This window comes from Pteropus alecto, unplaced genomic scaffold (genome assembly GCF_000325575.1).
Source record: "Pteropus alecto unplaced genomic scaffold, ASM32557v1 scaffold78, whole genome shotgun sequence".
NCBI classification, from domain to species: Eukaryota; Metazoa; Chordata; class Mammalia; order Chiroptera; family Pteropodidae; genus Pteropus; species Pteropus alecto.
The window spans coordinates 6,566,894-6,576,455 of record NW_006443124.1 but is presented as its reverse complement, the minus strand read 5'-3'; the positions used below and the strand labels follow the sequence as shown (position 1 = coordinate 6,576,455).

The following is a 9,562-nucleotide window of genomic DNA, read 5'->3' as shown; positions in this document are numbered from 1 at the left end:
ATTAAGAAAAAAGAATCTTTCACCCACTACCCAGAGCAAAGGCCCAAGAAGGGGAGAGCACACGTGTGTCCCAATCCCCAGCAAATCACAGGACATGTTGCTTCAGACCCAAGAATGTTCACTCAAATTACTATTATTTCATAGTTGAATCTTGTTAATGATCTAAGTGTATCATGCAGGTAACACTCATACCTTATACTCAAACGAGTATCTCATAGCCTTTTTAGATTTGGGAGAAATTTGCCTGGTTTTTTTACCTGGTTTCCCACACAACACGTTAAACGAGAAATAGAAGGTGCAGGCAAGGGGACTCAGAAATTGTATAGTCCAAGTCCTCTTGTACATAGCAACTAAAAACCAACTTAAAAAGAAGTGGTGGTTATTTAGTAATTTAACACTAGTGCTAATGTGGAACATGTTCTCTTTTTTTTTTACTAATATTAGGAAAAAGTGCTATCTGAATATCACCGGGGACAATTCATTAACATGAAGATATCCTGGTCCCAAACCTCTCTTTGCCCCTCCATATTTATTCTGTGCATGTATTCCTAAGCCCCATGTACTCCAAAAGAAAAAGTAAGAAAATTACAAGGCCTAAGATAATTCTGTGAAAGCTACAGAGAACTGCATCTTCAACAGGTTCTGTGCTCAGTAATTAGTTTTCCACACACCTGTCTTTTCAGAATGATGTGTTGATAAAATGCATCACTGCACAAATCTTTGTTGAAGACATGTTATTAGAAACCCCAAACTGCGCTGCAAAGACACATGCCCAAGATTGTCGCTAGAGATTAGTTGGTACCAAGGTTTTAAGCTATCTCTGACTTTAAACTTTCATCCCTAAGAATTCTATAAGACTTGAGTTCAACATCCTCCCTGCTACCACCCCAAAGACATTTTGCCCTTCCTGATCCTTTTTCTTATACTTTTGAATTTAAAAGAGACTGAAAAAGAATTCTTTAGGGAACAAATTCATCCTCCTTTCAGAGTTAACATGGAAGAAAGGACACATAATTAGGTCCCTACACAATATAAGCTATTTGTCCCAAGAAAACATTATGTGCTGGGCCTCTGCTCTCCGTGCCAGAATTCCATGGGTCCATACCTTGGGCATTCTAGTCATGCCACCAACAAGAATCACTTCTCCTATGTCACTCTTGCTGACTTCTGCATCTTGCATGGCTTTCTGGCATGGGGCGATGGTCCTCTTGATCAGCTCAGTGACAATCCCCTCAAACTGAGCCCGGGTCAGCTTCATATTCAAATGCTTGGGTCCAGAAGCATCCATTGTAAGATATGGCAAGTTGATGTCAGTCTGCAAAGGAAGCAGGGAAACCAGTTGTGAAGATTTCCTTTATTCTTTCAATTAAAATAAGACAACGGGAAGACTTTGAAAACTACAGGGAGGGTCAGACCTACTTTAAAAACAGCCACCAGACAGTGACTCAAAGATGCAATCTCTTATCTTCCCAAAGGTAAACACTACAGAATCTGTTATTAAACAATGAGAACAGGAGAGAAGCTGGAAAAATTCCCATTTAGGTGATGAAGAAATGAGAAGTGTTCTGCCACTAAATATACATTAAAAACCGCACTGTTTTTTTTTCCCCACTAAGTTTAAAAAAATTTCATGTACATAAAAAATAAATAAATAAAATAATTGAAGGTATGCTCTAAATAACCTGCCACAAGCCAGAACTTTGTAAGTTTCAGAAAGATAGTTAGAAAGCTACAACAGAAATGCTAAAGAGAACTACAAGGAGTGACTTTATTGCCATCACATCTACAAACAGCACCTAACTGCCACCGTCACACCATGTAATAAACTCAAATCCTAATATGGCATAGATTAAAAACATTGAAACTAACATAACTCATTACTAAGCAGTTCTCATAAGTTTTGTCCCCGTTTCCCAAATCCAGCTAAGTATGTCTCACTATCACACTTTAGCCCAAGTCCTTTCTCTTGCCAACTGGTATACTACAATAGCTTCCCTATGATTTCCCACATCCACTCAGGCTGCCCTCTGCCACAGAACCTGTCCCCACCGAAACCAAATCTCCAGTCCATCTCAGAGTACTTTTCATAAACTCAAATCTGACCATGTTATTGCCACTGACATAAGTTTTCAGTGGTTTCTACACACCACATCACAAATCTATAAAGCCTGCAGCCTTATGTTCCATGCTCCCCTTGCCCATCTGCAATTCAGCCACACTGGCCCTTTCTCAGGTCTTTGTCCCAGAGTAACTGACCCTTTATCTTTTCTTGATGAACTCATCTTTTAGCATTCCTTGGTATGTCAAACACCACTTAGCTGTCAGGTTCCTCTATTATAATGATAAAACTTTGCCTTTTTACCACCTTAATAATAGCTTCATTTGGAGTACTTATATTCACAACACATTGTCCTAAGCATATTACATATGTGAATTACTAATCTTTGTAACTTGAAGGGGGAAATTAGCATTAGCATCCTCATTTTATAGTAGAAATGCTAGGTAATTTATCCAAGGTCACAAAGCTAACAAGGGATGAAAGAGGACTTGAATCCCAGCAGTGTGCCTACAGAGCCTCTACATTCATTACTTCTGGTTTGACAATGTTCTAAATAATGTCCTGTCCATCTCCCCAAATCACACTGTAATCTCCACAAGGGTAATGTTTCTAGGAATTTATCCAACAGATTTACGATCAACAAACAAACATTAATGTACAAAGATGCTCAATATACATTATAGCAAAATGCTGGAAAAGAATTTAAATACCTATCAATAGGATACAGCAGGTCTTTGAATAAAGTTGTTTTAATATTGAAGATATGACATAGGAACTTTATTACTTATTTTTATCCATTAGCCTATGGTAAAATTGGTATCATATCAGTTGCAGAACAAACTGATGACATTAAGTGAAGACTTATTGTACAGTTACACTAAAACCAACCCCTCCTTCCAAAAAGTATCAGACCCCCAGGAAGAATTATAAGCTATTCTCTGGCTATGCCACAGTTATTTCAACCCTAAGCCTACCCATCATGTTTCAAAGTTCTACCACTCTGTATGATACTAGGAACAAAGCAACACCATCAACATCATGGCTGACTTTGTCACTTCTCATAATTACTTAAAAATCCAAGTTTGATTGAAGGTTATACTTCTTCCCTTCTCAGTAGGTAGTCTAACAACTAAACTAGCCCTGCTTCCCTGCTGCCATGGAGAATCCAGAAATACATTTCCTGCCTTCTATCTTGTTGCATCTCTGACCCAGACCTAATATGCTTTCTACACTTTGTTTAGTGGTTAAGGAAAAGCAAAGCTTCACCTCGCAGAAGTGGAATAGCATAGGCTGACACCTTAAACAGATGCTGAGCAAATGTGATGCCCACAGAAGAAAAACTTCAAAGGTGTATAAACTCCAGCCTTCAGCCAAGTTTCATAACTCACTTTCTAGATGGTGATACAAATAATTAAATAAGACACAATTACAGGTGTCTTGATTTAAGTGAAGACAGTAGCAGTTCTGAGAGTCTCCTAGTATTTACAGGGTAGCAATTATAATTTTGCACACTGCTAGATTTTAGCTCTAGTACACATAACCTCTGATTTGTATAGTTAACAAATTTCAGCTCATCCATAAAAACTTATGGAAAAAGTACTCCCCCTTTGTTCATGGAAAGATTTTACCACCAACCAGAAAACTGTAAAAAAATTAGTCTAACATTAAGGCAATTAGAATATGCTATTCAAGTAAACTCAGCCTGAAAAGACCCATCAAAACTGCTCGGATTTGTCTATGTCTCACCTGCACAGATGAGGAGAGTTCACATTTAGCCTTCTCAGCAGCTTCCCGAACCCTCTGAAGTGCCATGTTGTCTTTGGTCAAATCAACCCCAGTCTATAAGACATACAATACTAGTATTAATGAGACGACAAATACTATTTAAATTGCAGTAATAAACTGTAGCAACACAAAATAGAGCCATATCTTTATAAACAGGCATGAATTACTTATTGCCCTTAAAAATCTATAGGGAAAAGAAAACCTATTCTAAAAAAGCTATCTGTACCTGGAGTCAGAGGGCTGAACTGATGTCAGTTCTTTCAGCTGTAGAATTCTAGTTCAAAAAAGGAATTCCCAGAATTCCTTTTCCAATATTGTACAGAATGCCATATTCTTTTAATCTGTTTAATCCCAATCTGAAGCTACAATAGCCAGGATAGTTCAGTCCACCCATGAAAGTGAAATGCAAATATTTCAGTGCTCTACTCAGGGCAAAAAATTATAAACAAACAACAATCTAAACAAAGAAATTCTCATTATCCCGATGTCTACATATTAACCACACTAACCTCTCTTTTGAACTCCTTCACAATGTGTTGTAGCAAGGCCTGGTCAAAGTCTTCTCCACCTAAGAAAGTGTCTCCATTGGTGGACTTCACCTCAAATACCCCTTTCTGAATTTCCAGGATAGAAATATCAAAAGTTCCACCACCTAAATCATATACAGCAATGCTAGAAAGAAAGAAGGAGGCATTAAGGAACAAAACTTACTTCAATAACCAAACAAACAAACTTGGCTATTTTCCCCAAGGTAGAATAATTATTAAATTTGGTTAACTGCCTAAGTAACGTCTGTGTTAACATATGGCCCTAACAACTACATGTAAAATATATATATACAGTTGAAATGAAATAAGTTCATTTAAAAGCAAAATTGAAAGTATTCAACCACTCTTCTGAACAAATACTTGCCAACATGCATACCGAAGGAAAAAAAAAAAAAGAATGACCATAGACCAGTACTTAGGAAAAAGTAAATAAATAGTCTTGAAATGAATGATAAACACAGACCATACAGCCTTGAAGAAAGTCAAAGCAGTGCATTTTTAGTCTAAGCATAAGGCTCAATCACTAAGAAATCAAGATAACTTAAGGTAAATCTCATGGTTCCTTGAAGTTAGTCTCATAAATTTAAGTGGAGTTTACTGCATAGACTTACACTTTGTCTTCCGATTTGTCTAGACCATAGGCTAGAGCAGCAGCCGTGGGTTCATTAATCACCCGAAGCACATTTAGTCCAGCTATCTGGCCAGCATCCTTAGTGGCCTGAAGAAAATAGGAAAAAGCATTTTCCACCTTTGTGTTCCAAGTACCATTAATTTCTTTAAAAAAAAAAAAAAAAAAAAGGCTAAATGAACTCACCTGTCTCTGAGAGTCATTAAAATAAGCTGGGACTGTGATCACACTATTTTTTGCTGTATGCCCCAAATAATTTTCTGGAAAAGAATCAAAGAATTAATCCAATCGTGAATTTCTCTGTCAGATGAAGTAGGTAACAGAATTACTAATGTAACCTAACAACCTTTGTCATCCTCTTGGAGACACAGAGTACTCATCAGTTTTTCACCATGTGACCTAACGTGTAGAGACTTTAAAGAAAAACACTTTAATTAAAGACACTGGTTAAAAAACCAATATCTCATTAACATTTTAGTGAAGATTCACCAGCTACAACAACATTGGGAAGTTCAAATGGGAAGTTCTAAATTTTACCTGACAGAGACAAAAACTTAATGTGCAGTCTTTTGGCTTTTAATACACTACTCTCCTACTGGAAGAAACAACCAAGAAAGCCACCGTTAGGAAAACGTAGAAGATCAATTCAATCTGCAGGGAAAGTACGAAGAGTAACAAAGTTTTCCCATTCCTAGATTCTCCGTATAAAAGCCATCAGAGACTCATCAAAGGAACACTGGGGCATGAAAGTTAGTGATCTCAGAAAAATCACCCAATTCTTAGAACTTTCCCAGACATGAAATGAACTTTCTCACCTGCAGTCTCTTTCATCTTCATCAACACAAATGCTCCAATCTGACTTGGAGAATAGAGTTTCCCATGAGCTTCTACCCAGGCATCGCCATTGGAGGCACGGACAATTTTAAAGGGAACATTTTTACTGCAAAACACAAAAATTATATATGAGAAAACATGCCAGTGCAACCTATCATGACAAGGTTACCACATACCATGAATGTCCACTCTCCATCCCAAGAGATCCATGGCCAATGACAAATTCATTTAATGAAAACCTTTATAAAATAATCATTAATGTAAAAACATTCTGATGAAACTTGAACATTCTTCACTTCTCACCAAAGGTTTATGCAGCTGCTTTGGAAAATGATTAGTTACCATATGACCCATCGATTCCATTACTAAGTGTCCAGCCAAGAGAAATGAAAACACGTCCACACAAAAACCTGTACATTAAGTGTTTATAGCCAACACTATTCATAATAGCCCTAAACTGGAAATAACCCAAATGCCCATTAACTGACAAATAGATAAACAAAACATAGTACATATCCAAACAATAAAATATTATCTGGCAATAAAAAGGAATTACGTGCTGATACATGCTACATGGACAACCTTGAAAACATCTGATCGAACATGATGGAACCTGTACCATTATCTGTCTTATGAGTTTAACACCAATTTATCTGGTTTGGAAATAGGAAGCCAAATCTTCATATACCATTTCTATACACAGCAAAAATCCTAATCTATGGAGACAGAAGTCAATTTTTTTGAAGGAGATATCCTTTTGGCAGCAGCAGGGCTCACCCCCAAGGACATGTAAAATTACTAAGCTAAGGTGCTCCAGGGATCTCACTGAAAAGATTCTTTGCAAATAAACTTTTGCTATTACTTACATGTCTTTCTGGACTTCAGGGTCATCATATCGCCGGCCAATGAGACGCTTGGTGGCATAGAATGTGTTGTTTGGGTTGGTGACAGCCTGTCGCTTGGCTGGCATGCCAACAAGTCGCTCACCATCTGCTGTAAAGGCCACAACTGAAGGGGTGGTTCTGGCACCTTCAGCATTCTCTAGCACCTAAAATTCCCAAAGCAAGATGGAGAATAAGGTTCCAGTCACCACCAGTGTCTCTGTGAATACTGATAGTAAGTATCTTTCAGTAGATGTTTAAAATATGTTTAGTTCTTTACTTTGAAACAACATATAAACAGAAAAAAATAGGATAAACATAAATCACATCTTTCACAGTCAATGTAGGGTCAAAGTAATCTTTCCTCCCATATGGAAAATTAAATCTACTTAATTTTTTTGTAATGGCTAAAAGTTTCAGGTATGTAAAAATATTGCCAAGAAGTAATTCAAGATTCCCAGGTGCTCTAAATCTTGAGAAGAACACAGTGGGGAAAAATGGTTTCATGAAAAGAGTAAGGAGGCTTCTACAATAGCTGCCTCTATTACAGCAGGAAGCTCCTAAGAACATACTTTACTTAGGATGCAGCCCCTGTGTTATGTGGAGCTCCACTTGTTTGTAGACTAGTCAGTACATCCAGCCTTGGTTCAACTGACAAAAACGCAGGACTCTGATTGTAGATGTAACAGTGCAAGCCATCCCAATAGATCCTAATGGTAACTTGTGTTACTTCTATACCAGGACACAAACCCTGGGAAGTCAAATCCATTCAATTATCAGCACCATGAAACTAAACACAAAGGTTTACCTCACAAGAGTCTTAAGAACTTAAAAGCAGCTTTTAAAATGTCCCTTATCTAAGCCAAAGGACACAGAATTCCAGATTGGGTACTAGCTATCATTACATGATCCAGAGCTCCCAACCATGCTCACCTTTGCTTGTTTACCTTCCATAACTGCCACACAGGAATTGGTAGTACCCAAATCAATACCAACAACTGCTCCCTTGATTGCTTCTGATCTGTAAAACATTTAAAACAATGCTACAGTTATCATCTTAATAATGGTCTCCAAAATGGTTGCAGGAATACATATTTGACAATGTGAGAATTACATAATCTATAATATAGATGTATCCTTTTTTTTCTGAGTGTAATCATTAATCACAAATTTAGAGATTACTGCTCTGGGATTTAATATTTATATCATCCCTCAAAAAGAAAATGAAGTTACTTACGCATAGTCTCGTCTTGAAATAATTCTAAAAGCCTCATGACTAAGGCCATTCCAGCCATCCTAAAATGGAAAAAAAATTGCATCAGCCATCAACTACATATGAAAACTTGAACTTGTTCCAAGTATTCTTCTGAAGGACACATCAAAGTCTAAGACTTTCATTTATTAATTGAGTGGCTATTACGTACAAAGTATACTAAGATAATAAAGTATTTCACGCATGAGGCATTGTACTGAAACAAATAACGTATGAGTTTCTGAATAAGTCATAGAAATTAGATATAAAATTGTCTTGAGTTATATTACAACAGGGTTTTTCAACTCTGGCACTATTGATTTTGAACCAAATGTTTATTGTGGGTGTCTGTTCTGTGCATTCTAGAATGTTTAGCAGCACTGTGGGCCTCTACCACTAGAAGCCAGTAGCATGGCTCCCCAAGTTTTTAACAACCAAAATTATCTCCAGAAATTACGAAATGTCCCCTGGGGAGGCAAAACTGCCTGATTGTGAATCACTGCATTACAACGTGCTATTCAGAAACGTCTCAATTTCAATGTCAGGAACAGTGTACACCTAAGCCTTATGCATGTATTGCTGATATAGATTTTAGTTAAATTTCCCCTGATCCTGCCAAGCAACTGCTTTAAAGGAACTAGAATTAGTAATTTTGTGGAATGTAACAAATTTTTTTCAGGAGTGTCGCCTCTAACAAGGATCAAAGACCTTTGTTAGAACCTATCCTCAGGATACTTCTAAGCCTTCCTTTAACCGTATGTGAGTACAGAGAGACAATTCCGGTTATCCAATGAAGTACGTTTTTGGCCTTTTCCTAATCCGCTTATTTTTTTCTGAAATAACAGAAAAGAACAATCTTACACCAAAGATTCTGAGTAACTAGCGAGGCAAATATTACTTAAAAACAAAACAAAACACCAGCTTGATTTTCGATTTCCTGTTCAAATACTTTCTTCATTTCATCATAGCAACGGGGTCCTTGCACACACTGTATTTTACAGAAGGGAAGAACAGTCGTACCTCCGACTCGTAGGTGAAAATAAAAACTAGAATAGCGGTTCCCTCCCAACTAGAATTGCGTCCCTCGCTACGAAGGCCAAATGTGTCCAATTAGCCACAGAACGGACTGTCAGAATCACTATCCGCTACTTCATGGAATAAGAGTACGTTCGCGAGGGGTGTGACTCAGCAGGGCCCGAGACATGGAGGCAAAACCCTGTATTAGGCTTTGAATACGCAGCGTTCATTATTGAAGACCCGTTATCTTTTTTTCCCCTCCTGATCTCCACCAAAGGAGTCTGACCCTGAAGGGCGCGGCCTGCTTCAACGAGGCCCAAGGCCGTGAGCCCCTCGGGAAAGGCCCGGCTGTTCCATACCTGGTGGCGGGTGACTGTGGTACTCCGGGAGGCTGTAGCTCCGATGAGACGGGCTGCCGCAGCTCGGCTGGCGCTTATCATGGCGGCTAGGTGGTGGGAGTACGAGGCAGCAAACAGGCGCTCGGACGACCAGAAGCTGCGCTGCGCGGCAGTGGAAACGCTTCTGGAAACCTCCAACCACGTGGGCTTGGGGCGGGGG

The 9,562-nt window shown here is 38.4% G+C and overlaps 2 protein-coding genes and 1 non-coding gene across 3 annotated transcripts in view; 1 reads left to right on the top strand and 2 right to left on the bottom strand.

The window, feature by feature from the left end:
- The window catches only part of HSPA9 (heat shock protein family A (Hsp70) member 9), a 13,679-nt gene extending 4,123 nt beyond the window's left edge, over positions 1-9,556 (bottom strand). Inside the window, exons 1-10 of the mRNA XM_006923060.3 lie at positions 9,364-9,556; positions 7,973-8,031; positions 7,669-7,756; positions 6,721-6,902; positions 5,836-5,960; positions 5,207-5,280; positions 5,004-5,110; positions 4,354-4,516; positions 3,806-3,898; positions 1,096-1,315 (exon numbers count right to left, since the gene is read on the bottom strand). Of these exons, the coding sequence (XP_006923122.1) occupies positions 1,096-1,315; positions 3,806-3,898; positions 4,354-4,516; positions 5,004-5,110; positions 5,207-5,280; positions 5,836-5,960; positions 6,721-6,902; positions 7,669-7,756; positions 7,973-8,031; positions 9,364-9,444 (1,192 nt within the window). The 5' untranslated portion in view covers positions 9,445-9,556. The remainder of the gene's footprint in view (positions 1-1,095; positions 1,316-3,805; positions 3,899-4,353; positions 4,517-5,003; positions 5,111-5,206; positions 5,281-5,835; positions 5,961-6,720; positions 6,903-7,668; positions 7,757-7,972; positions 8,032-9,363) is intronic.
- CTNNA1 (catenin alpha 1) overlaps positions 1-9,562 on the top strand; it is a 301,788-nt gene that overhangs the window by 15,438 nt on the left and 276,788 nt on the right. The gene's annotated exons all lie outside the window — the stretch shown is intronic.
- On the bottom strand, positions 644-714 carry LOC112472069. Its single transcript, XR_003043511.1, has one exon. It is a non-coding gene; the product is annotated as a small nucleolar RNA SNORD63 (small nucleolar RNA).